The following is a 27,930-nucleotide window of genomic DNA, read 5'->3' as shown; positions in this document are numbered from 1 at the left end:
GTACCTCGGTATTAATCCAGGGCTTCTGGTTGGGGAACTTCTTGACTTGTATGGTGGGTATGATGTTCTCAACACAGGTGCTGATATACCCAGATACATACTCAGCATATTCTACTACGCTAACAGAAGAATCCTCCTGGATGGCCGCGGTTCTAAACACATCCCAGTCTGTTTTAGCAAAACAGTCCTGCAGAGTGCTCTCAACCTCTGGTGACCATAGCTGCACCTGTCTGGTGACAGGATTTGATTGTTTAAGTCTCTGTAAGCTGGGTACAGGAACAAAGAGATGTGGTCGGAGCTGCCAAATGAGGGGTGTGGTGCTGCCCTCAGAGCGCCACGGATATTACTGTATGCGTGGTCCAATATATTTTTACCCCTGGTGGGAATGTCCACATGCTGGTAGTATTTGGGGAGTACAGTCTTTAGGTTGCCCTTGTTAAAATCTCAGACGATTATGCAAACGGCGTCTGGGTGAGCGGTCTCTGTCGAGCTGATGATGTCATGCAGTTTACTGAGTGCTGTTGTGTAGTTAGCGCCCGGGTGGATGTAAACAGCGGCTAAAAATACACTGGTAAACTCCCTCGGTAGATAAAAGGGGCGACATTCCAGTAATAGAAACTCCAGATCTGGTGAGCAGTATTTCTGTACAGTCCGAGCATTTCTACACCAAGAGTTATTTATATAAACACACACACCTCCTCCTGCGCTCTTACCGGAATCCGCTGTCCTGTCCCCTCGGAACAATGAATGTGTTTCCAGCTGAACGGCAGAGTCCGGGACGGTCTCTGTGAGCCAAGTCTCGGTGAAAATCAAAGCACAACACTGTCTAGTCTCTCTCTGTGCTGTAATCCTCGCCCGCAACTCGTCCAGTTTGTTTTCCAGCGACCGTACGTTAGCCAGCAGCAGGCTGGGGAGCGGTGGCTTACTCGGACGTGTTGGGAAAGTGTCAGTACACAGACCCACAACAGGGGGCGCAAATGAACGGACAGTGGAGAAAGTCAAATAACAAGGCTTTACTGTTGTGAACGTGCACAACGAATACAACCAATCACGAAATGGACAACAGTCAATTCACAAAAGTGTTGTGTGGGCAGGCTCGAAGATAGGAGACGCCTCTCCAAGGTAAGACCCGAACCACACGGCTTCCTCCGCCACAGGACCCCGGAAATACTGGAGCCGCCAAGTCCCGAACTCCCAGGTGGCCACTGCCTCCGCGTGTCGGACCTGGTACTGCTGGCGAGGAACAAAGAACAGTTAGATGGGGGCGCGTTTGCACCCAAGACTCCGAACAGCAGGGAAGTTACCTCCACCTCTCGTTGGAACAGTAATCCACAAGCTATACACTAATCCAAAAGGATACACTCCGTCAGCTTTGATACGTTACCTCGTAGGTAGAAACGATATCTCGGCAATGAGGTGGAGGTGCCGTCCTGCTGATATACCCCACAGATGATTGCCGTCAGCTGTCTCAGGTGATGGGTGACAGCTGTCACCGTAGCTGCTCACGTGAGGCGGCGGCGCCCTCTGGTGCCTGGAGCCCGCACTCCAGGCAGGGCGCCCTCTGGTGGTGGTGGGCCAGCAGTACCTCCTCTTCAGCGGCCCACACAACAGGACGTGCCTTTAGCCGAACATGAAGCCTGCCTCTCCTACCCCGCTTCCGACGCCGCCGGCGGAGCACTTTCCTCGGGTCTGCGTCCTCACTTGGGGTCGAGGCTTTGGGGCCTTCCTGGGTGTTACGATGCTGGCGTTCCTCACGGACAATGAGCTGCAGTTCCGGTGGAATATATCCAGTAAAGACAGAGCTATGCAGAGCAATGTCCAGTAGTGCCTGTCTGTCATAGGTCTGTAGTGCATGAGATTTGGAAACGAGAGAAAACAAGCAAGAAAAAAATATAAAAAGACTCAAAACGTGACATCCAGTGACGGAGCTAGCAACGACGGCTGTTGCCACGGTGGGCGCCATCTTATCTGCGTCTTATCTGTCCGCATTGTGCGTGCACTCGCTTGCTGCAGCCCATCGCCACAGTGATATATTTTTCTATTTATGTCCACGTAAGGACAGCAAGCAGACACACGCGTCACAGTGGGCTGTTGTTAGTTCTTGTCCGTCTAAACACAGTACGTGTTCTCCAGCTGAGATGTCCGGATCCACAGCTCCCCACAGCTACTTCTGTCGGCAGCCACACCTGTCATTTCAGCACACAGACCAGCATGTCAATGTGTGTTTGCAAAGCCAAACTCGTGGGGAACTTAGACAAATTTCACATCCACCTTGACAGTGATGGTCGCTGACTGTTTTCGTGATGATAGCACGAATGGCTACACATTTTCTAAGTGCTATGTGAGCGGTGTTAGATGTTTGTGTGTGTGACCTGGAATTTGGTCGACACCTGCCGCGAAAGGGTTCGATGGGCTTGCACAGCGCACACTTTGTCTTTCAGCCGCTGGTGTGCACACATAGTTGTAGCAACAGGTGTACAAGGCGTTGGAAACCACTACGATGTTACACGTTTTGCACACGATTCCTGCTTCATGCGCACTTTGTTGATTCGCACTGTGTGAAGGGGCCCTAAGGAAGGAAGTAGGACAGAAAAAGTAACAGTTGCACATACTTTCTTCAGGCCACGGCAAATGCTGAAAATTTTAAATTTCTACATGTTTGTAGATAACTTCTGGTGCCTTTTCAGAACCAAAATAAGAATGTCTTTATATTTCACTGAAAAATTACTGCAATACAACTCCTGCATATAAAATATAAATGAATGGGCATGAGTGGTCTGTAATTTTACATGTTTGCCACTTGTGTTGTAGCCTAGGAATGAGTCGTTGTTTGCTGTTATAAACTTTGTCCCTCCACTATATTATAGTAATAAATCTCTTGGTCGATTCTTACCTTGAAAGGCCTCCCTCCATGGCACGAATAAATAAAATGATGTTTCTTATTCATTGTGCTTTATGCAGTCTTGCTTCATGAAAACAGTTCATCGTGCATCACTGATTTCGTGATGTAGGTATTGAAACCCCTTATGATCGATGACATGATGCCTGCTGTCTTGTTCCCAGTCAAAGAGAAGGAGGACGCACACACGGACCCAGAGTTCCAGCCCATGAAAGATGACGACTGTACTTTTGGGGAATACAGGTGAGAGAAAGTGCTGCAGCCTCTAGAGCACCTAGAGCCCTTTTTTCCCATGAATCCTTGCCCCATCCCCATTTCCTGTCTAGGTCTGCTCCCTCTGGTTGACCCGGAGCAGTGATTCCCTCCCTACTCTCCACAGGTAGAGCTGATGAATAAATACTGTAATGCAGAATCACCAATCGCAGAAATTTACAAGAAGAAGTGCGGTCATCTGAACTTGCTGCCAAAAAGCACAACATAGTTATCATGATTATTATTATTTTGCCTGGGTTTAAGGATGCTGTGACTTGTATATCCTGTGTGTATTGGACTCTGTGTGTGTGCTTGATATGAATTTGTGTTATGTGAGCTGGGTTCTTCAGGTTCAAGGCAATGAGTAAGGGTTTTTTGTTGTTGTTGTTGTTTGTTTGTTTGTTTTTGACTGTTAGGAAGAAAAATACGTTCCGAATTTTGTAAGGCACCCTTAACTAGCCAAAAACATGAAATCGGATAACAACTAATAAGCTATTCATATACATTCATTGTGTGTGGAGTTTGTATAGTATTAACACTTTGCCTAGTGTATTGCTACTTACAAACACAACCAATGAATGTATGAGTCCCCTTTCTTAGACATTATGTTTGTTAGCATCCTCTTTCTAGGCTGCTTCTCCATTGCACGCAGATTATAGAGAATTAAGCACTTTACTTCTGTATAGTGAGCATTTTTGAATATTGTTTTATAAGTCAGTTTATAAGATGGTCTTGCCTTTATATTTTATATTACTTTTTGTATTATGTATACATTAATCTGTCCTGTGGATTTTACCATGTGATGAATACATATTGATATATAATATGTGGTATGCATGGTGTAAAAACGTATGAAATTTGCTCTTGGCAATAATGTGTTAAAAATCATTTTGCGCATATATATAAACTATATCAATGCATATGCATCTAATATGAACATAGCAGCATGGTAGAGGGAAACAATGTTCAATGAAGGTATGATTGTTGATTAATGTTGTTGATAACAAGTCATCAGACATAAATTAAAGGTGCACTGTGTAGTATATAGTGACATGTCGTGGTGAGGTTTCAGATTGCAGCCCACATAATACCCTAATCCCTGGCGGGTATTAAGGTACAGAATATAGACTTTCATTCTTGACAAGTGTCACAGGGGTGAGAGGCAGGGTACAATCTGGACAGGCCGCCAGTCTTTGCAGGACCACATATAGACAAACAATTTCACACGCTCACTCATACCTACAGTCAATTTAAATATTCTAATTGACCTAACCTGCATGTCTTTGGAAGTGAGAGGAAGCTAGAGCACCTTGAGGAAACCCATGGAAACTGCACAGAAAGGACCATGTGGGAATCCCACGACCTTCTTGCTATGAGGCAAGAGTGCTAACCACCAGTGGTGTCAAAAGTACACACATTTGTTACTTAAGTAGAAGTATAGATACTGCAGTTTAAAAACACTCTGGTAAAAGTTGAAGTATCAACTTGACCTCTTTACTCAAGTAAAAGTGAAAAAGTATGTGCTCCAAAACCTACTTAAAGTATAAAAGTATAAAGTAACCTTTAAAAAAAAAGGTAGATGCCACTATATGAATTGAAAGCTTAATTTAAAAACTGATTCGTTCTACATGTGGCCCAAGACCCAAAACCCAAAATTACCCCCAAACACCACCTGCACGAAAATGTTTCAATTCTACATAGAAGCTCTGAAATGCAATCTGGGACTATTCCAGACAATAAATTGCAGTGAGTGCAGCATCCATTTAGTGAAGGAAAAAAAAACCCCCACAACTTTCCTTATTCAAATTCATTCCAGTAGTATTCTGCTCTTACTAGGATGCAGCAGTTTTCTAGTTTGGCAGATAGTTCTGGAGAAAATCACAGCACATTGAAAATATGGTCTGACCGAAACAAACTGTCATTAAATAAGACAGGGATGAAGTGGAGGTGTAAGAGTCACTAGGTGTTCACAGGAAACACTTATGTATGTATGTATGTATGTTTGTATGTATGTTCATTGTTAGTTGCTTTTATATTTTCTGTTGTGTTTCTATTCAGGTTCTTTTTGCCTCTTTCTCTAAAATTGTATATAATAATCATTAGATTATTAATATATAAACAAAAATACATTTAAGAAATATTACAATTTGAAAACAAATGCACCTGAACGTGATGAGAGCTGCAATTGCTTAATGCTAAGTTTTAACATTGAAAATGCCATAGACATGCTAACGCATTAGCGTCGCTCCCATTTTTAAGTTATAAAATACATCTATCAACTGTTTCAGAAGACCATAACAGGTCGGTTTAACATAGAAAAGGTAAATAATACTCACAGAAGTATGCTCTTTATGGTTCTAGCGGGGGAAAATTAAGCAAAAGAAAGAAAGAATAAACGAAGCAATAGGTCGAAGCATTGCTTAAATCTGCGAACCACTGCTTCGATTGGTTCACGGTTCAACGCAAAGCCGTGCTGCAGAAAAGTTGATTACAGGTGCACATGACGTGAAATATATATATAAACATTAAACTGAAGCCAAGAGTAACAAGGCTGTTTGTTTTAAAAATGTAAGGAATAGAAAGTACAGATACTTGTGTGAAAATGTAATGAGTAGAAGTCAGAAGTAGGCAGAAAAATAAGTAATGGAGTAAAGTATAGATACCTAAAAAGTGTACTTAAGTACAGTAACGAAGTATTTGTACTTCGTTACTTGACACCTCTGCTAACCACTATGCTATCATGCTGCCCAAAAATATAGACTTTTTAAAAATATTTGTTTATCACTTTTTAATGCCTGTGCAAGTTACAACCTCACCGAAAATGAGGCATATGCCAATTTTCTCATTTGCCTTTGTTCAAGTCGGGTTTCACAGAAAAATCTACTGCTTTACATCAGCCGAGTTCACTTACTGTATAATATGCAATCTTGGACTTCTTCTTGTCTGTCACTTCAAAAACAATCACATGTTATGGGTTAATGTTTTTAGGCTTGTTTTAAAGATATGGTTTCAGTTTCATGTGTTCTTAAGATGTTAATGTTATCATTGAGACCAGTGACGCTGACCGAACGGTTCACCCTAAAAATCGGTCTGCCTTTTGCATCTGCGCATGCATTTATTAGTGGCGGTTTCTGGATTAAAACCTCGTTTCTGCTTCAAACTGCACTCCAGTCATCATCTATCTCAGCGACAGATATCTGAAGCTTTTGTAGAACAATCATTTCCACATAAATTCAGCATTATTTCAACATAAAAGGTGACGGAAGCGATCAGAGTGCCGCAGCTAGCTGATGCATATGCGCATCGGTCATTTCAAAGCGTCACAAAATTCACCTCATTTCTGCTTAAAACAGCCTCATTTCTGCTTAAAACCGACTTTAGAATGATTTAAGACGTTTTACCTTTATCATCTGAAGGTTAATAATCCCATTAATCCATTTGATTGCTTTGGGTGAAGAGAGTCCATCTCAAACTTGCTGCTGTGGTCCAAAATGATGCATGTGCAGATACAAAAGGTGTACCGATTTTTAGGGGCAGACCGTTCAGTCTGCGACACCGGAAAAGACAACAATATTTGGCTTGTTGTTGAAGTTGTGATTGCTTATTTTTTCGCCACACCTGGCAGCATTACTTCCAAAAAAACCCATCAAAACATTTTATCTACTAAAGCACATCATGCCAAACAAAAATCAGATCATTGTTGGGTGAAAACATGAGTCAGTATTGGCATGGCTTTTCAAAAAAATGGAGCAACCTCCATTTGTTTTTGTGGCTCAAAACCAACCTTCAGTTTGCTTTCATCCTACTGGACAGATAAGCTATCATTACTGAAAAACATGTTGATATCACATGATTTTGTGTTTTCATCAATGCCAGTCAGTTAATGCCAATCAGTTGCTAATCAACTAGCTAAGAAGCTAACGCCTGCATGTTATATTCTGAAAAAGTTTATAGTCAGTATAACAGTATAAGGGCATGTGTATGCCACCCATATTTTCTTTTATTTCTGTGGCTGAAAAGCACTGACATGACTCTGTGGAGCGCTTTCCTTTTTAAAAAAAGAACTGTGATATCAGTAAACAGTTAACAACGATGTTACAATGCACAGAATGATAAAAGCACAACACTCACCACCAGCATTTAGAGTCCGTCCAGTCTGCTCCAGCAGATGAGCTTTTTTGTCCCTGTTGTGATAGTTTTTGTGTGATATGTTGTACAGTTCAGCCGGTCAGCTCTGTTGTTACAGTATGTCATTTCACTGCTGCAAGAGTGCCCATTTGTGTGACTCAGACACGTATCCATGGATGCTTAGATAAGGAGAAGTAAGGCTTGATTGCAATCTAAAACATCACCACTAGATGCCATTGTAAACTACATAAGGCATCTCTAAAAATATTAGGTAAAGGGGACATATTATGAAAAATTGCTTTTTTAAATCCACATTTTACGGTTAAATGTGTTTGAGGTTTCATGTTGAACTTCGTTGTGGTCCCACAGTTTTATGACTGAAGAAATCTATAACTACACTTACTGTACAATATGCTCACCCAGTCTGTAGGAGCAAGCTTGAGAGGCATGTGGCAAGCAGTAGCTCCTTTCCACTGAGAGACTTTGAGAGTAAATGACATCTTGGCAGAATGTTATGTAATTTTTAGACAAAATCACATGACTACTGAAATTAGCCAGACATGAACCATGTGAATAGCAGTCATCTGACATCCCCAACCCCAAGAAACACTGAGGTATCAATGACTAATGGGTAAGAGTGCACAGACCTTTACCCTTACCTGACCTTCAACAATGAATGATATTTTTGACCCTTTCCCTCAGTAATATATCTCAACCCTCATTCAATATAAAAGAATGCTCTTGTGTCACAGACACTGAGACTGACAGAACAACAGGTTAAGTTATTGTCAATTGCTGGTCATCTCCATTAAAAGTATTTTTTAAACATAAAACTCTTTTCCGTTAACACATAAAGTGATCCACATAATAAATAGCTAGAAGAATTCATACAGGAGACAGGATCGCCCTCCCCAAACATATCTGCTGCTTTTGTGCTGTAAACAGCAAGCACATTGTTTTGTTTAATATGGCGACTCGACCTGCTGGTTACTGAATGCTTCAGTGAATGAGGATGTCCGCTTTAGTGCTTTTTAATTACTGTGGACCATCTACCCAGCTCATGTATGGCTACCATCAGCGGTCAAATGCCTTTGTCTGGAAGTGACATTCCATTGTGAGGTGTCCTTGGTTGCTTTCTATTTTAAAGCAACAAGAACATGGTATTTTTTGTTACAAACATGAATATCTGTTTTTAAGACACTTGGTGACCTAAATTGGCTTGTTGAAAAGGCAACTAATATGACCCCTTTAAAACTCATATAGTGTTTGAAGGTCAGATGAGGACGCCGTTTGCACTGCTAGTGAATGTCTGCAATAGACTTCAGATAAACAGTAGATGACAAATCACAAGGCAAAGTGTGTAGATACTATGGTGCCTTTGTGAGAGCACACTTTATATATTTATGCTGAAACCTTACAGTATGTCAATAAAAAAATACCATAACTCAGCTGAGCTGCTTTTGTTTGTCTGCAGGAGAGGTTAAGTGTACAGGACGTACTTGCGTGTAATACATAAAGTATTGTGTGCATATACTGTAGTTCAGTGGCCTGTGGATCTCAGGAAAGGTATGAGTGATGGTGGGCAAAGTCACTGTGGAGAATCCTTGCCATTTAAACACCTCACAGCTTTCACCAAGCTCAGTATTTGATCACCAAGCCTTCATACCTGCATTGTGTATATTTGTAACTGCAGCCGTTTCTGTCTCCAGTCGTGCATAGTGATTGTCTTTTGTATTTAAATCTAAGAATATGCAGCAGTCTAACATGGTGATGGCTTTGTGATCGCTTCTCATTGCTGTTTCCAAAGAAGCCTTTCTTTGCAGATTGTTGGTGTGACTCCAAAGATGCTTGCTTTTGGGGGGATGTTGGCTGAAACATTGCTTTCCCAGTCTTAGTCATGTCATTTCCTTTGATTTACAGTTTTTCATCACAGTCTCTGTCTGGGGAAATATATGGTGGCCAATAGTGGCCCATAACAATTCCAAATTAAGACATTTTAGTAAATACGAAAAACATGCGTAGAAGATGAATTAGAAGGAGAATTTGGAAAAGAATTGTCATTTTTGTGAAATACAAAAACAAAACAACAAAAAAATAACCCTGGATCAATTCTTCAACAGCTACTTGCATCAAAACACTTGCTAACACAGAGAACACAATATATAGCATGTGTATCACATTAATTTGATAATGTGTCACCTGCAGATTCACACAACAAGCACAGAAACGGCTGGGAAAGCCCAACAACACAACAGAAGCACTAACAACACAAAAAGAGGTTTCTGTCCACGGGGCATTGACATCTCCTGTTGAGTGCATTGCAAATTTATTTAATAAAATATGAAAAATATAGTGAGCTTAAGAGTAAAATAGTCAATAACATAAAAATATAAAAATACTCAGCTCTACCAACCACGTACAGATGAAGATAAGAGCATCACAGTGCACTGAATGGTCTGTCAGTCTGTACAGAAGGTTCCTTTTTGTGTTGTTAGTACTTCTGTTGTGGAGCTTTGCAAAGTCTTTCTGTGTTTGGATGCATTATGACAATTTGCAGCAGACATATTATCAAATTAAATTGTTGCATGTGCTACAGGTTGTATTTGTTTGTGTACTCTGTATTGAGAAGCTTTTTTTGCAAGATATTTTTGATCTACAGTTGTATGCAAAAGTTTGGGCACCCCTGATCATTTTCATGATTTTCCTTTATAAATCATTGGTTGTCTGGATCAGAAATTTCAGTTAAATATATCATATAGCAGATGAACACACTGATATTTGAGAAGTGAAATGAAGTGTCTAGTATTTACAGAAAGTGTGCAATAATTATTTAAACAAAATTGGGCAGGTGCATAAATTTGGGCACCCTTGACATTTTATTAATTTGAATACATTTAGCACTAATTATTTGAACACAATATTGGTTTGTTAAGCTCATTGACCCTTGACGTCCTTACATAAGTGAATCCAATCATGAGAAAGGGTATTTAAGGTGGCCATTTACAAATGTTTCCCCTCATTGCATCTCTACTAATGAGTAGCAACATGGGAGCCTCTAAACAACTCTCAAATGACCTGAAAACAAATATTGTTCAACATCGTGGTGTAGGGGAAGGATACAAAAAGCTATCTCAGAGATTTCAGCTGTCAGTTCCCACTGTGAGGAACACAGTGAGGAAATGGAAGACCGCAGGCACAGTACTAGTTAAGACCCGAAGTGGCAAGCCAAGAAATAGCTCAGATAAGCTGAAGCGAAGGATAGCGAGAACACTCAGTCAACCCACAGACTTGCTTCAAAGACCTACAACATGATCTTGCTGCAGATAGTATCTCTGTGCATCGTTCAACAATACAGCGCACTTTGCACAAGGAGATGCTGGATGAGAGAGTAATGCAGAGGAAGCCTTTTCTGCATACACACCACAAACAGAGGAGCTTGAGGTATGCTAAAGTACATTTGGACAAGCCAGCTTCATTTTGGAATAAGGTGCTGTGGACTGATCAAACTAAAATTGAGTTATTTGGACATAACAAGGGGCAGAAAAAGAACACAGCATTTCAAGAAAAACACTTGCTACCTACAGTAAAATTTGGCGGTGGTTCCATCATGCTGTGTGACCAGTGCAGGTACTGGGAATCTTGTTGAAGTTGAAGGTTACATGGATTCCAGTCAATATCAGCAGATTCTTGTGAACAATGTTCATGAATCAGTGACAAAGTTGAAGTTGCGCCGGGACTGGATCTTTCAACAAGACAACGACCCTAAACACTACTCAAAATCTACTAAGACATTCATGCAGAGGAACAAGTACAACGTTCTGGAATGGACATCTCAGCCTCCAGACCTGAATATTATTGAAAATCTCTGGTGTGATTTTAAGAGGGCTGTAAATGCTTGGAAACCAACAAACCTGAGATATTTTGTAAAGAACAATGGTCCAAAATATCTTCAACCACAATCTAGACTCTCATTGAAAGCTATAGGAAGCATTTAGAGGCTGTTATTTCTGCAAGAGGAGGATCTACTAAATATTGATTTATTTTTTCTGTTGGGGTGCCCAAATATATGCACCTGCCTAATTTTGTTTAAAGAATTATTGCACACTTTCTGTAAATCCTAAAAACTTAATTTCACTTCTCAAATATCACCATTTGTCTGCTATATGATATACAAAATTGCTGATCCAAACAACCAATGATTTTTAAAGGAAAATCAAGGAAATCATCAGCCCAAACTTTTACACGCCACTGTAGCTACGTACCAGGTGTTTAATTTTTGCATTTGTTTTTTTGTGCCCCCCCCCCCCAGTATTAGCTGGTGGTGTCTTAATTTGGAAGTCTTATGGTCCTTATCAGCCACCGTACAAAGTGTTAATTTGAAAACAACTCATTAACCACTTCACATTTGGTTTCACGGGCAATTTGTGCTTGTGATTCATTCCCCTATTGCCTGATGGGAACCAATTAATTCTTATTTTTTAGACTTGGAGCATGCTAAATTCAAGTGAACTGAGCAGAATTTGGAAAATAATTATCATTTTGTGAAATGTGTTGAAGAAATGAGCCAACACATCAGCTTTCCCGCGACAATACGTCCTTTACTGAACTTGCTCCATCTAAAAAAGTCACTGTTGTCCTTGTTGCATCGTTCACATCATCTCACCTGTAACACCTGCATGTTATTGTCTCCTTCAGTGACAATGAGGACCATAAACCGTTAAAAGGGAGCCGCACGCCATCTGACGGGACGGTTAAGAGAGACAACAGTGATGACAGTTTAGTTGACTACGGGGAAGGTGGAGACGGGCAGTTCAACGAGGATGGCTCGTTTATCGGCCAGTATAGCGGAAAGAGCGCCAGCAGGGACACTGGTGAGGGCCACGAGAGCTCCGAGGCCCCCTCCCCCATTAACGCTATCAACTCCTTGAACTCGTTTGTGTAGCCAGTTGACATCATAGATCTGTATCAGGTGTAACGCTCACTCCACCTCCTCTGGCTTTTTGGTGAAATATCTATCTGCAGTGCCGCGCTTAACAACACATGAGAGACGGCTAATGAAGAAAAAAAAGTGGATCCAATTGGAAATCTTTTTAGAGATACTTCAAGCAGGTATTGCATGACAAACCTGTCGAAATCCAGTTGCCACTTAACATGTTACTTTCTTTTGAGGAATCCGTTACGGACAGTGTTGCGACCGTTATTTTGAAAAGTTACTTCATTAGTTATTTTTTAAAGTTACTTCATTAGCAGCTGCAGACAACTTCTCAGCAGCTGCTGAATGTAACTAATAAAGTAACTAGTAATCTAATTTGGTTATTTTTAAGATTGTGTACTCAGAAAAGTTACTGTGCTGATTACTCAGTCTTAAGAGTAACTAAGTTAGATTACTAGTTTATTAGTTACATTACTTATTAGTTACAAGTTGTCGGCAGCTGCTAATAAAGTAACTGCATAAAGCTGCAAATTAAGCAACTGAGTAAAGTAACTTTTAAAGTAATTGGCAGCTCTGGTTACAGACTACGCAGACTTTGTCTAAACTGTTAGTTTTTGTTACTCCTCACTCCTACTATATTCACATAGTAATCTAGATGACTTCATGTACTTTCTTCCTGAGACACAAGCGTGTACCTCAATCTGTATGTAATAATGTAATAACAGTGAACTGTACATATTATTCTAAAGTGTACTACCCGTATACTATTTCTGCATTGATACAGCCACTGAGCTGCCGAATGATCCATGCATGTCATCATTCGCTGCTTGTGACCTCATAATCATTGGCTTGCATGTGACCCATTTTCACTGAGCCTAACCTGGAAAGCATAAAAGGAAAACTGATGAGGGGATGGAAGTTTGCTGATTTTCCCACAAGTCCCACTTGGTACCAGGTCCCTCACAGCAGGTCGTGCCTTCTTTCCAAACACAGGTTCAATCTGAAGTCTCTTTCCAGAGTTCAGTCACTGGAACAGAGACTGTACCAGGACTGCAGACGTTACACCCACGGATGACTTAAATTAAGCTGGACAAGAGGACTGTGCTGACACAGGAATAATATACAGTACTGTCGTCAATTTGTTATTTTTTTATAAATGCACCTCTTAATCCCTTGAGCTTCAGGACTGGTTTTGATTTCTCAAAGACACTAAGCGTCTCCTCATCGGATCAAACTCAAACATACGTGTCTGGTACTTCATGCAAAGTAGAAGGTCGTAATGTGCTGTGCTTGATTGTATTTCTGCAGTGTGTGAATGTGCGGGTATGTGTTGCGTAAGGGCCCTGTCTTACAACCAGGCGCAAAATGTCATTCTAAGTTTCCAACCAACACAGGTGTTGTTTTCTGGCTCACAGGCCATGTTTAAATGTAAAATTTGTGTTGGTTTTAAAATGAGGAGTGATCAGGCTCAGTGTTGATGCATTCCAGTCCTGAGGCAGCAGAAAGCGATTACACCATGGCCCAACGACAACCTGGTCTGAAGTCGAATGCAGTTTTTCTTGTATTTGCATTGAGCGATGTTCAGATATGTCTCACATAGGCGGGTTCAAAGCATGCGAACACTCTCCTTGTACACACAGTGATGTGCTTTAGTGCTCATCATCAAGCAAAAACTAAAAATGAAATCAAAGTAAAAACTAGTAGAAAATCTGACACTTCAATAGCCATAATTTCAGCCATGTTTTCATGTTAGAGCAGGTATCTGAGTGGATAAGGAGCTAGTCTAGCCAATATATAGACCTGGGTTTGATTGTGGCTCACGCTACCTGTTTCTGTCCTTGGACAAGAGACTTCATGTCTACTATCTCAGTCCACCCAGCTGTAAATGAGGAAATGCCTTGGCTGGAGATGGAACCTGCATTGATTGTTGATTGATAAGTACTTGCACCAGTGGGTCTCAGGACCTATATAGGACATACCCCTTCCTTCCTTCCTGGGTTCACAGGGAGGTAACACCAAGATGTGGCTGGCTACAAGAGGGTCTGGGATCTACACAGGGCTGTGTTGCTTCTGCTGGGTTATAGAGAAGATTGGGTGAATGGAGAAGGTGTTACAGGAACAATGCACTCAACTGCTTCACCTCAGGGAGTTGCGGTGGATGCTGGTTCCATGGGCTTTGCATACAGATCCATTTCCTTACCAGAAAACCTCTTACTTCTGTCATGTCTGGAGTCCATCATCTTAGGAGCAATGTGATGGATTCACATCTCTAAAAGGCTTCTAATTGGCTTATTTCATGTTACACTAAAAACACATGTTTGAGCAATTGCGCATTTCTTTGCACTGTGATTAAGCGCCTTGTAAATAACAAAGTGGAGTTGGTCAGGCCCTAGATGAACTTGTGCTATGTGCTTTAGACCACACTCCATAGATTAAGATAGGGCCCTTTGTGTGTGTGAAACGCTGCAAAAAAAAAAAGAAAAAAGATTTCTACTAACACCACTTGAGGGCCTTTGGATGGGATCGAGATTTGTTTTCTCTTAACTTGCATCAAGTTTTATTTTTTAAAGATGTGTAGAATATTTTAATTTGTAAATACCTTAATCGATTGTACAGTGACAAACAGCATTTAAGGCAGCCTAAGAGGCAGTATTGTGCATGACATGGTTAAATTTGTTGATAGGACTGTATTAAAAATAGATGACTTGAAGAGAATTTATATATATATATATATATATATATATATATATATATATATATATATATATATATATATATATATATATATATATATATAAAATTTCTCTTGCTGTGCATAGTGTATATTGTACTGTAACTAACTGGAAAGAAAATTGCATATACATTTGAATTCTGATTGTTTTGATTTGCTTGTCAATAAGTTTATGGAGTTACATTATTTTGCTACAGTCTAGTTGGGTATAATGACAAAGGATGTGCAGAATTTTTCATTATTTCTATTGCTTATGAAAGCAGTGCTGTCATACTGCTAATATTATAATCTTTTTTCTGACAGTGTTTCAGTTGGTTTTATAATATATGTAAGAAACACATTTGTACTAACGATTCCTTTTTGCATCAGTATTTAAGCCTCTCCATTTAGTGCGAGTATGAAACCCAAACCTCTGGACATATGATGAATAAATAAATCATTAAATGTTTGAAGCTTCTTTTTCAGAGTCTTCATTTCAAATGTCATTCTGCTTTGATGAATAAGTGATGGGAAAGGTGTTGGATTTGGTGCAAAAATGTCACATCTTAAAAGTTGGAAACATTTACAGTCTGTACCATGAATCATTAAATGCATAATTAAAAAAAAAGGTTTTGGGAATAGTTTGTGTATCCCTCTCCTCCCTTTTCTTAAGAAACCTTGCTTGAATATATGATTTTGTTGTACAAATGGGTGCACAAATTTACACATGCCATTGTTTTGGCTTTTATCATGGTGTAGTGATTTGTTTTCATTGTACGTTTAAAGTGCATAATTTCAGAATTTTTTATACAAAGAAACCTGATTTGTTTTATTTATTTTTTTGTTGTTTGTTTGTTTTTGGAATATATAAAAAAAAAAAACTTGTAAAGATCAAGGAGGCACAAACTTTGTCACAGCACCATAAATAGTATTTGATTATTGCATTAAATACTATAATATATTGATTGATTTGGCATGATGGGCTGTATTTCTCCCCACAAATTTTAATAGCTCCTCCATACACTCACTCCCCATGAAAACTGATACAGTAGTGTTCAAAATAATAGTAGTGCTATGTGACTAAAAAGATTAATCCAGGTTTTTAGTATATTTCTTATTGTTACATGGGAAACAAGGTACCAGTAGATTCAGTAGATTCTCACAAATCCAACAAGACCAAGCATTCATGATATGCACACTCTTAAGGCTATGAAATTGGGCTATTAGTAAAAAAAAAAAAAAGTAGAAAAGAGGGTGTTCACAATAATAGTAGTGTGGCATTCAGTCAGTGAGTTTGTCAATTTTGTGGAACAAACAGGTGTGAATCAGGTGTCCCCTATTTAAGGATGAAGCCAGCACCTGTTGAACATGCTTTTCTCTTTGAAAGCCTGAGGAAAATGGGACGTTCAAGACATTGTTCAGAAGAACAGCGTAGTTTGATTAAAAAAATGATTGGAGAGGGGAAAACCTATATGCAGGTGCAAAAAATTATAGGCTTTTCATCTACAATGATCTCCAATGCTTTAAAATGGACAAAAAACCAGAGACGCATGGAAGAAAACGGAAAACAACCATCAAAATGGATAGAAGAATAACCAGAATGGCAAAGGTTCACCCATTGATCAGCTCCAGGATGATCAAAGACAGTCTGGAGTTACCTGTAAGTGCTGTGACAGTTAGAAGACAACTGTGTGAAGCTAATTTATTTGCAAGAATTCCCCGCAAAGTCCCTCTGTTAAATAAAAGACGTGCAGAAGAGGTTACAATTTGCCAAAGAACACATCAACTGGCCTAAAGAGAAATGGAGGAATATTTTGTGGACTGATGAGAGTAAAATTGTTCTTTTTGGGTTCAAGGGCCGCAGACAGTTTGGGAGATGACCCCCAAACTCTGAATTCAAGCCACAGTTCACAGTGAAGACAGTGAAGCATGGTGGTGCAAGCATCATGATATGGGCATGTTTCTCCTACTATGGTGTTGGGCCTATATATCGCATACCAGGTGTCATGGATCAGTTTGGATATGTCAAAATACTTGAAGAGGTCATGTTGCCTTATGCTGAAGAGGACATGCCCTTGAAATGGGTGTTTCAACAAGACAATGACCCCAAGCACACTAGTAAATGAGCACAATTATGGTTCCAAACCAATAAAATTAATGCCTCACAGATGTGAAGAAATCATGAAAAACTGTGGTTATACAACTAAATACTAGTTTAGTGATTCACAGGATTGCTAAAAAAGCAGTTTGAACATAATAGTTTTGAGTTTGTAGCGTCAACAGCAGATGCTACTATTATTGTGAACACCCCCTTTTCTACTTTTTTTTTACTAATAGCCTAATTTCATAGCCTTAAGAGTGTGCATATCATGAATGCTTGGTCTTGTTGGATTTATGAGAATCTACTGGTACCTTGTTTCCCATGTAACAATAAGAAATATACTCAAAACCTGGATTAATCTTTTTAGTCACATAGCACTACTATTATTCTGAACACTACTGTATATATGCTGTGACTTTTCTTTCCTTTTGTAATTCTTTTTTTTTTTTCTTCACTATTCGGTTTGGTGTGGTATATCATGATAAAAATTGATAATTTCTGTGCCAAAGAACTCTCAGGTCTGAGAATATGTACGGTCACCACATTAACCACATCTAATCATGGAACCACACTGGGTCCAGGATGAAAAAACACCCAGCTCATCCCCGCCTCTGGAGGGTAACCATCTGTCTTTCACAGCCAGGTGGAACGTGGTCATTCAGGTACTGTCTGGGAACCAGAAACTGGTGAAAATGAGAAATGGAAGCATAACAATTCCAACATTCAGAATAAGTGAAGATAGCACCACCAAAGAGAGTAGCCTCTATCCTGATGAAAGCATTTGTTTGCTTTATAAGTTTCTATTATTGTGATGGCCAGTTGTTACAATGTTGTAAAGGAACTGCTGTTGTTTAGTTTTATGTTTCGCACTAAGTGTGAATTAACAACATGTAAGTAGAAGAAAGTAAAATTCATTTGCATTTCCTACATATTCAGTTGTCCTCACCATAGGTTGGCAATGAAGATTGTGATCAACTTTCTGTTAATTTCACTGATAAGCTTTATACATTTTTTTTCAGAGTATAAGTCACACGTAAAAAAAAAAGCTTTGAAGAGGAAAAAAATACCCATATATGAGGTCTATTAGAAAAGTATCTGACATTTTTTTCAAAAACCATATGGATTTGAATCACGTGTGATTACATCAGACATGCTTGAACCCTCGTGGGCATGCGAGAGTTTTCACGCCTGTCGGTTACGTCATTCGCCTGTGGGCAGTCTTTGAGTGAGGAGTGGCCCACCCTCTCGTCGATTTTTTCATTGTTTAGGAATGGCTCAGAGACTGCTGCTTTGTTTGATCAAAATTTTTTCAGAACTGTAAGGCACAACTGAGTGGACACCATTCGATCAATTCAGCTGGTTTTCGGTAAAAATTTTAACGGCTGATGAGAGATTTTGGTCTGGTAGTGTCGCCATAAGGACGGCCCACGGCGCCTGACGGCGATCTGCGCTTCGAGGCGGCAGCGTCTCACCGTTTCAAGTTGAAAACTTCCACATTTCAGGCTCTTGTTGACCCAGGAAGTCGTCAGAGAACAGAGAACTTTCAGAAGAAGTCGGCATGAGGAGTTTATTCGGACATTCCATTGTTAACGGACATTTTGTAATGAAAGAACGTGCGGGCAGAGTCGCATGTCGGGCCGGACCCGACCGCGGGGGGTCGCGACAGGAAAAACACCTCCGTTGGAAACCTTAAGGGGCAAGTTGGAACATGCCCAAGCTGTTAATTTCTCAGTTACTCACTTGTTGAAAGCCATCAAAAGCCGCCTGAATTTTACAAATGGTTTTCAACACGGAGGTGTTTTTCCTGTCGCGGCGCACAGATTTGCGCGCACATCTTTCATTAAAAAATGTCCTTAAACAGTGGAATGTCCGCATAAAGTCCTCATGCCGGCCTCTTCTGAATCTTCTCTGTTCTCTCACGACGTCCTGGGTGAATTAAGCCTTAAATTAGGATGTTTTCAGGTCGAAACAGGCCGATGACAGCGCCTGGAAGCGCTGTGCGACGTCCCTCTCCATGGGAAGTCCTTACACTGACAGAAACACCCCATAATCTCTCATCAGCCGTTAAACTTTTCACCGAAAACCATCTTAATTTCTCGAATAGTGTCCACTTGGATATTCCTCACAGGTCCAGAAAAAATTTTGATAAAGCAACCGCGCCGTCTCGAGCAGCGTGTGAAACAAAGGAATTCAGCCGAGAGGGCGGGACCACATCTCACTCAAGGCCTGCCCACAGGGAAATGACGTCACCGACGCGTGAAAAAACTCACGCATGCGCACGAGGGTTCAAGCATGATTGGTGTAATCGCACGTCATTCAAATCCATATAGTAAAAAAAAAAAAAAAGTGTTGGTTTCTTATCTAATAGACCTCGTATGTTACACCTTTTTTCTGTATCACCAGCTCTTTAATTTGGGATTTTTGTGCATTTGTTATTGTCATTCATTCTTTCGTTATTTGGGCATGGGTGATTTTTGCCATCTTTGTTGACAGATTGATTTGTTGCACAAAATCTGTCACAACAGAAACAAAAGCATCTGTGATAGCAGATTAGATGGACACTTAAGTTCCTGCTGAAGGTGAGTGCTTTTGTCACCTTACACATAACCTCACCATTAGCTGTTTATTGTTGTCAATCAAATAACGTGGTTAGTCACAGCTTTTATTTATTGTAATAAGTTACAAGGCACAGTAAAACCCTCTGGTTTCTTCAGGTTTCAGTTATTGTACTCTTCATACTGGCAGCATTATCAAACAAGAGCAATTGGACATTTCAGTTATCCGCCAGTCCAGATCCAGATCACCTCCAAAATTCAGTGGAGTCTTCCTGTCCTAATGTGTATCTGTAGTGCTAATTTGATGAGAATCCGTGAAGTAATTTTGACATAATCCTTAAAAGGCTATAAAGTGAAATCCTAAATCAGAATCTGGAAACAGATCACCTCCAAAATTTAATGAAGTCTTCCATGACCTAATATGTATCTACAGTAGTGTTCAGAATAATAGTAGTGCTATGTGACTAAAACGATTAATCCAGGTTTTGAGTACATTTCTTATTGTTACATGGGAAACAAGGTACCAGCAGATTCTCACAAATCCAACAAGACCAAGCATTCATGATATGTACACTCTTAAGGCTATTAGTAAAAAAGTAGAAAAGGGGGTGTTCACAATAATAGTAGTGTGGCATTCAGTCAGTGAGTTCGTCAATTTTGTGGAACAAACAGGTGTGAATCAGGTGTCCCCTATTTAAGGATGAAGCCAGCACCTGTTGAACATGCTTTTCTCTTTGAAAGCCTGAGGAAAATGGGACGTTCAAGACACTGTTCAGAAGAACAGCGTAGTTTGATTAAAAAGTTGATTGGAGAGGGGAAAACTTATACGCAGGTGCAAAAAATTATAGGCTGTTCATCTACAATGATCTCCAATACTTTTAAATGGACAAAAAAAAAAAAAAAAAAACAGACGCGTGGAAGAAAACAGAAAACAACCATCAAAATGAATAGAAGAATAACCAGAATGGCAAAGGCTCTGGAGTTACCTGTAAGTGTTGTGACCGAAGACGCCTGTGTGAAGCTAATTTATTTGCAAGAATCAGTGTTGTATAAAGTACCAGAAAATCACACTTAAGTAAAAGTACAGATACCCATTAAAAAAATGACTTTGGTAGAAGTTCAAGTCACTGATTGAAATGCTACTCAAGTAAAAGTCTTAAAGTATCTAGTATTTATTGTACTTAAGTATGACAAGTAATGTACAACTAAATGTACTCAAGTATTGAAAGTAAAAATACAAGTAAATGTTAATAATCAAAAATTGACTTTTTTTTTTTTTTTTTATAAAAGTTTATCTAGGCTTGTAAATGACTGGTAGTACAAGTCAAAATACTGAAAATTGTGCACATCACACAAAAACACTTAAGAAACAAGGTTTCAAAACCTAAACGAGAGTAGGCTACTCACTAGGTGTTCACAGGAAACAGTTATTTATTTCTATATGTATTTATTCATTTTCATTGTTACATGGTTTTATCTTTTCTGTTGTGTTTTGTTTCATTAGGTTCTTTTGTCTTTCTCTAAAATTGTATTGTAACATTATTAGTATATTATTATTGACTATTATTGTCTATTATGTAGACTATTATTTTTGTTTGCAGAAGTAAAGTGAGCCAACTTTTTATGTACGCGTTACGTGTTGTGTATCTCAGTAAAAAGTCATAATGCAAATAACATGCTGTTGTCGTGCAGTATGCATTTTCTGCGTCCCTCCGTTCACTGCCAGTCACCCAGAATGACAGCTATTATATTATTATTATAGCTGTTATTTTGGGCGACTGGGCATGAACGTCGGGCCTCTGAAAATGCATACCGCCCTACAAAAGCATGTTATTGTATTAATATAGCAATCAATCCAGGAATCGTACATCGAAGCACTGCTTCGACCTGCAAATCACTGCTTCGATTGGTTCAAGGTTCAAAGCAAAGCTGCGCGGCAGAAAAGTTGATTACAGACCCGCTGCAGGTCTGTAATCAATGTAGAGAAATGTTCATTTTCCTGATAAACAATTGCGCAACTGCAAAAAAAAGCCTACTGGACATGCCTCATGACAAATCAGCCAGAGTTCGTTGCAGTCACTATAATCAGTGGTGCCTCTGGGTGAAAACACAACTTTGTGTGTGTGTGTGTGTGTGTGTGTGTGTGTGTGTGTGTGTGTGTGTGTGTGTGTGTGTGTGTGTGTGTGTGTGTGTGTGTGTGTGTGTGTGTGTGTTTTGTAATGAGTAACAGCATGGTGCATAGAAAATGTATCGGAGTAGAAGTATGCAATTAAGGTTGGAAATGTAGTGAAGTAAAAGTGAAAGTAAGCTGAATTTAAAAAGTCTCCCAAAACGTACTTAAGTACAGTAGTGAAGTATTTTTACTTCGTTACTATACAACACTGGCAAGAATCCCCCGCAAAGTCCCTCTGTTAAATAAAAGACATGTGCAGAAGAGGTTACAATTTGCCAAAGAACACATCAGCTGGCCTAAAGAGAAATGGAGGAATATTTTGTTGACTGATGAGTGTAAAATTCTTCTTTGTTGGTCCAAGGGCCACAGACAGTTTGTGAGATGACCTCCAAAATCTGAATTCAAGCCACAGTTCACAGTGAAGACAGTGAAGCATGGCGGTGCAAGCATCATGATATGGGCATGTTTCTCCTACTATGGTGTTTGGCATATATATATATATATATATATATATATATATATATATATATATATATATATATATATTGCATACCAGGTATCATGGATCAGTTTGGATATGTCAGAATACTTGAAGAGGTCATGTTGCCTTATGCTGAGGAGGACATGCCCTTGAAATGGGTGTTTCAACAAGACAATGACCCCAAGCACAATAGTAAATGAGCAAAATCTTGGTTCCAAACCAACAAAATGAATGCCTTGCAGATGTGAAGAAATCATGAAAAACTGTGGTTATACAACTAAATAGTAGTTTAGTGATTCACAGGATTGCTGAAAAAAGCAGTTTGAACATAATAGTTTTGAGTTTGTAGCGTCAATAGCAGATGCTACTATTATGGTGAACACCCCCTTTTCTACTTTTTTTTTTACTATTAGCCCAATTTTATAGCCTTACGAGTGTGCATATCATGAATGCTTGGTCTTGTTGGATTTGTGAGAATCTACTGAATCTACTGGTACCTTGTTTCCCATGTAACAATAAGAAATATACTCAAAACCTGGATTAATCTTTTTAGTCACATAGCACTACTATTATTCTGAACACTACTGTATAGTGCAAATTTTGTGATAATCCAAGAAGTAGTTTTGATGTAAAACTTCAAAACCTATGTAAAGTGAAACTTGATCCGAATTCTGGATCACCTTCAAAATTTAATTACCTAAATAATGGCCTAATATGATTCTGTGGTGCAAATTTGGTGAAAATTTGTGAAGCAGTTTTGACTTAATCCTTCAAAGCATATATATATATATATAGTGAAACAGAATCCAGATCTTGATCCGGACCACCTCCAAAATTTAATGGACTCTTCCATGGCCTAATATGTATCTATAGTGCAAATATTATGAGAATCTGTGAAGTAGTTTTGATGTAATCCTTCAAAGCCTATATAAAATGAAACTTGATCCAAATTCTGGATCACCTCCGAAATTTAATTGGGTCTTCAATGGCCTAATATGTATCTGTGGTGCAAATTTGGTGAAAATCTGTGAAGCAGTTTTGACATAATCCTTCAAAGCCTATATATATAGTGAAACTTGATCCAGAATCCAGATCTGGTTGTTGTGTGTTGGGGGGGCGTGGCTGGATGTTTTGGTGTTCTTTTCTTTTCTTTGCTCTCCAGGTGGCATGAGGGCTGATTTGTCTGTGAAGAAGGTGCTGGCTGAAGAGTCTTCACCCTCATCAACATCATGGAAAGCACCTGTGATTGGTGCTCACGTGCAACCTGGACGACTTGCAGCTGAAGCAGATAATTGGATGGCGTTCTGCATTTAAGTCATGTGTGATTTGAGCAGAACTGCCGGGAACTCGACCTTGTGACGTTCGTTTGTGAGACGCTGAGGACCGCGCCTGGGTTTTGACACATCGAGCCCGTGAAGCAGGGAGGGGTGAGGACACATGCTGTCAGCACACACTAAAGGTAATTAAGTGTTTAAGTAATTGTTGATAGTAACTTGGTGTTTTGTTACACAGTATACTGGAATTGTGAAGAGAATTGTGCAGTTTGCTTCTCACTGCTGTGGCGTGAAGGATAAGTGATCCTCCACTTGTTGTGAGAAGCTGATCATTTGCATAAAGTAAAAAAAAAAGGACACTGACCTGAGTGTGTTGCTGATAGCGTGTGTTTATTGGAAGATATAGTTGTATCTGTTGACTTACCTCACCTTCTCTTTGCTTCACAGAGAATCAGTTTGTCGTGTCCACCTGGGGGGTGTTTGGCGGTGGTAGGAAGTCCAGGAGCGCCGGCTTTAATCCTTGCGGGCGCTGGAGAGCGAGCCACGAATCACTCCACCAGAGGGACGTTGTTTTTATGTTTTTACACTTTTAAGCACAGGTGAATAATAAATAGTTTCTGTTTGGAACCGCTTTCTGGTTATTTTTAGCGCTGGGTCCTGTCTGACGCAGGTCCGCTCCTCAACCCGCGTCGACACATAACACTGGTTCTAGATTACCTCCAAAATTTAATGGACTCTTCCATGGCCTTATATCTATCTGTTGTGCAAGTTTTGTGAGAATCCGTGAAGTAGTTTTGATGTAATCCTTCAAAGCCTATAAAAAGTTCAACTTGATCCAGATCTGGATCACCTCCAAAATTTAGTGGAGTCTTCCTTGATCTAATATTTATCTGTGGTGAAAATTTCTTCAAAATCCGTGTTGTAGTTTTGACGCAATCTTACTAACAGGCAGACAAATAAACGCTGATGATTCTATTAAGTCCTTAGTGGGTGTAGTTATATATATTGTATGGGGGGAAGGGAGCAGGGAAATCATCATTATATCCGTTGCAACATCGCCAAACCTATCTCAGTGTGAAATAATATCTCACCTACCAAGACGAAAATCCCCTACGGCCATCACTGTGCCTTCCATGTGTCACATACACGCTCTACTCTTTATCATTTTCCCATAAATTTGTAATCTGTTTAAATCAGTCAACAACAACTACAGATGACACTTAAAAAAAGACATGCATTTACATTACTGAGGGATTTGAGGCAGCAGTTCAGATCTCTTGTTTTTAGTCTAAAATAGGTTAATAGCTTCAGTTTGTCAAGCTACGCTAATATCATCTCACAAATCTCTAACGTGAATTTCAAAACAGAAATATACAGATATGCAAATGAGCAGAAGCTGTGAAAAATGGCGGCACTGCGACCCAGCTATATGAAGGCCTTATGGGAGGCAACAGTTGGGCTCGGCCTGTTTTTGGCGCTCACTTGTAGCACTTTCATTTCCATGACAGTCATTTTGTGAGGGTAAGAGCGGACGACCAGGCTGCCATCTGCTGCATTATCACACAGCAGCAGGGACATCTCCGAGTGTGCTGGACATACTTTTCTCCCTCCGCCTTCTGTTAGGTCCAGTCGCTCTGTCAAGTTTGTGAGCAGATATTTTTGGCAATTATGATTACAGCTAATAACTCAGCCACATGGGGTGTGCAGCCAGTACATTCTGAGTGCCGGTCCCAAGCCCGGATAAATGAGGAGGGTTGCGTCAGGAAGGGCATCCGGCGTAAAACAAGCCAACCCAACTATGCAGACTCAGAATCGAATTCCCATACCGGATCAGTCGCGGCCCGGGTTAACAACGTCCGCCACCGGTGCTATTGCCCAACAGGGTGTCGGTGGAAATTGGGCTACTGCTGGGCGAGGACAATGACAAAGAAGAGGAGGAAAACGTTGCCACGAACAGCGGGAAAAGAAGAAAACTAGAAGGGTGGAAATGAGAGTGGGGACTTTGAATGTTGGTAGTATGACTGGTAAAGGGAGAGAGCTGGCTGATATGATGGAGAGGAGAAAGGTAGACATATTGTGTGTACAAGAGACCAAGTGGAAGGGAAGTAAGAGCAGGAGCATCGGCGGTGGGTACAAGTTGTTGTACCATGGTGAGGACAGAAAGAGAAATGGTGTTGGGGTCATTTTAAAGGAAGAGTATGTTAAAAGTGTGTTGGAGGTTAAGCGAGTGTCTGACAGGGTGATGAGTGTGAAGTTGGAAATTGAAGGGGTGATGATGAATATCATCAGTACATATGCCCCACAGGTAGGTTGTGAGATGAAGGAGAAAGAAGATTTCTGGAGTGTGTTAGATGAGGTGGTGGAGAGTGTGCCCAAGCATGAAAGAGTGGTGATAGGAGCAGACTTCAATGGGCATGTTGGTGAAGGGAACAGAGGTGATGAGGAAGTAATGGGTAGATATGGTATCAAGGATAGGAATGGGGAAGGACAGATGGTAGTTGATTTTGCAAAAAGGATGGAAATGGCTGTGGTGAATACCTACTTTAAGAAAAGGGAGGAGCACAAGGTAACATAAAAGTGGAGGAAGGTGCACACAGGTGGACTACATTCTTTATAGGAGATGCAAGCTAAAAGAAATCACAGACTGTAAGGTGGTAGCAGGAGAGAGTGTCACTAGACAGCATAGGATGGTTGTTTGTAGGATGACTTTAGAGGTAAAGAAGAAGAAGACAGTGAGAGCTCAACAAAGGATCAGATGGTGGAAGCTGAAGGAGATAGACTGGTGTGTGAAATTTAGCGAGCAGGTGAGAGAAGCACTAGTTGGAGGGGAAGCAATTTTGGACAATTGGAAGAGTACTGCAGATGTGGTGAGGGAGACAGCTAGGGCAGTACTGGGTATGACATCTGGACAGTGGAAGGAAGACAAGGAGACTTGGTGGTGGAATGAAGAGGTCCAGGAAAGCATAAGGAGAAAGAGGTTGGCGAAAAAGTTTTGGGATAGTCGGAGAGATGAAGAAAGTAGACAGGAGTACAAGGAGATGCCGCGTAAGGCGAGAAGAGAAGTGGCAAAAGCAAAGGAAAAGGCATATTGCGAGCTGTACAAGAAGTTGAATAGTAAGGAAGGAGAAAAGGACTTGTACCGATTGGCCAGACAAAGGGACAGAGCTGGAAAGGATGTGCAGCAGGTTAGGGTGGTAAAAGATGCACATGGTAATGTGCTGACAAGTGAAGAGTGTGTGCTGAGAAGGTGGAGGGAATATTTCGAAGAGTTGATGAATAAAGAAAATGAGCGAGAGAAGAAGCTGGATGATGTGGTGAGAGTAAATCAGGAAGTAAAAGAGATTAGCAAGGAAGAAGTGAGGGCTGCTATGAAGAGGGTGAAGAGTGGAAAGGCAGTTGGTCCAGATGACATTCCAATGGAGGCATGGAAATGTCTAGGAGAGATGGCAGTAGAGTTTCTAACCAGATTGTTTAATAAAATCTTGGAAAGTGAGAGGATGCCTGAGGAGTGGAGACGAAGTGTGCTGGTTCCTATTTTCAAGAACAAGGGTGATGTGCAGAGCTGCAGTAACTACAGAGGCATAAAGCTGATCAGCCACAGCATGAAGTTATGGGAAAGAGTAGTAGAAGCTAGGCTTAGAAAACAGGTGAAGATCTGTGAGCAGCAATATGGTTTCATGCCGAGAAAGAGCACTACAGATGCAATGTTTGCTCTGAGAATACTGTTGGAAAAGTACAGAGAAGGACAGAAAGAGTTACATTGTGTGTTTGTGGACTTAGAAAAAGCTTATGATAGGGTGCCAAGAGAAGAGTTGTGGCATTGTATGAGGAAGTCTGGAGTGGCAGAGAAGTATGTTAGGGTAGTACAGGACATGTACAAGAATAGTGTGACAGCGGTGAGATGCGCAGTCGGAATGACAGACTCATTCAAGGTGGAGGTGGGATTACACCAAGGATCAGCTCTGAGTCCTTTCTTGTTTGCAGTGGTGATGGACAGGTTGACAGATGAGATCAGACAGGAGTCCCCATGGACTATGATGTTTGCAGATGACATTGTGTTCTGTAGTGAGAGTAGAGAGCAAGTTGAGTCTAGTCTGGAGAAGTGGAGATATGCTTTGGAGAGAAGGGGAATGAAAGTCAGTAGAAGCAAGACTGAGTACATGTGTGTGAATGAGAGGGAGCCCAGTGGAATAGTGCAGTTACAAGGAGTAGAAGTGGTGAAAGTAGATGAGTTTAAATATTTGGGGTCAACTGTTCAAAGTAATGGAGAGTGTGGTAGAGAGGTGAAGAAGAGAGTGCAGGCAGGGTGGAGTGGGTGGAGAAAGGTGGCAGGAGTGATTTGTGACCGAAGAATATCAGCAAGAGTGAAGGGGAAAGTTTACAAAACAGTAGTGAGACCAGCTATGTTGTATGGTTTAGAGACA

The 27,930-nt window shown here is 40.4% G+C and overlaps 1 protein-coding gene and 1 long non-coding RNA gene across 21 annotated transcripts in view; both read left to right on the top strand.

Annotated features, from left to right (window-relative positions):
• The window catches only part of LOC117515523 (neuronal cell adhesion molecule-like), a 263,480-nt gene extending 250,916 nt beyond the window's left edge, over nucleotides 1-12,564 (top strand). For 18 of the 20 annotated variants that reach the window (XM_034176111.1, XM_034176123.1, XM_034176112.1 and 15 more), the window contains 2 exons: nucleotides 3,064-3,142; nucleotides 11,975-12,564. In XM_034176111.1, coding sequence (XP_034032002.1) covers nucleotides 3,064-3,142; nucleotides 11,975-12,221 — 326 coding nt within the window. In that variant the 3' untranslated portion in view covers nucleotides 12,222-12,564. Of the gene's footprint in view, nucleotides 1-3,063; nucleotides 3,143-3,225; nucleotides 3,827-11,974 lie in introns of those variants that run through there. The other 2 variants (XM_034176118.1, XM_034176117.1) reach the window with 2 other exon arrangements.
• A 926-nt stretch (nucleotides 12,565-13,490) lies between these two features.
• LOC117515526 lies at nucleotides 13,491-27,272 on the top strand. Its single transcript, XR_004562181.1, has 3 exons — nucleotides 13,491-13,655; nucleotides 17,183-17,192; nucleotides 27,262-27,272. It is a non-coding gene; the product is annotated as an uncharacterized LOC117515526 (long non-coding RNA).
• Nucleotides 27,273-27,930: the final 658 nt, after the last annotated feature.

This window comes from Thalassophryne amazonica, chromosome 8, assembly GCF_902500255.1.
Source record: "Thalassophryne amazonica chromosome 8, fThaAma1.1, whole genome shotgun sequence".
Taxonomy (NCBI): Eukaryota; Metazoa; Chordata; class Actinopteri; order Batrachoidiformes; family Batrachoididae; genus Thalassophryne; species Thalassophryne amazonica.
Note: the sequence above shows the minus strand (reverse complement) of the source record. Positions and strands in the feature narration are given on the sequence as shown.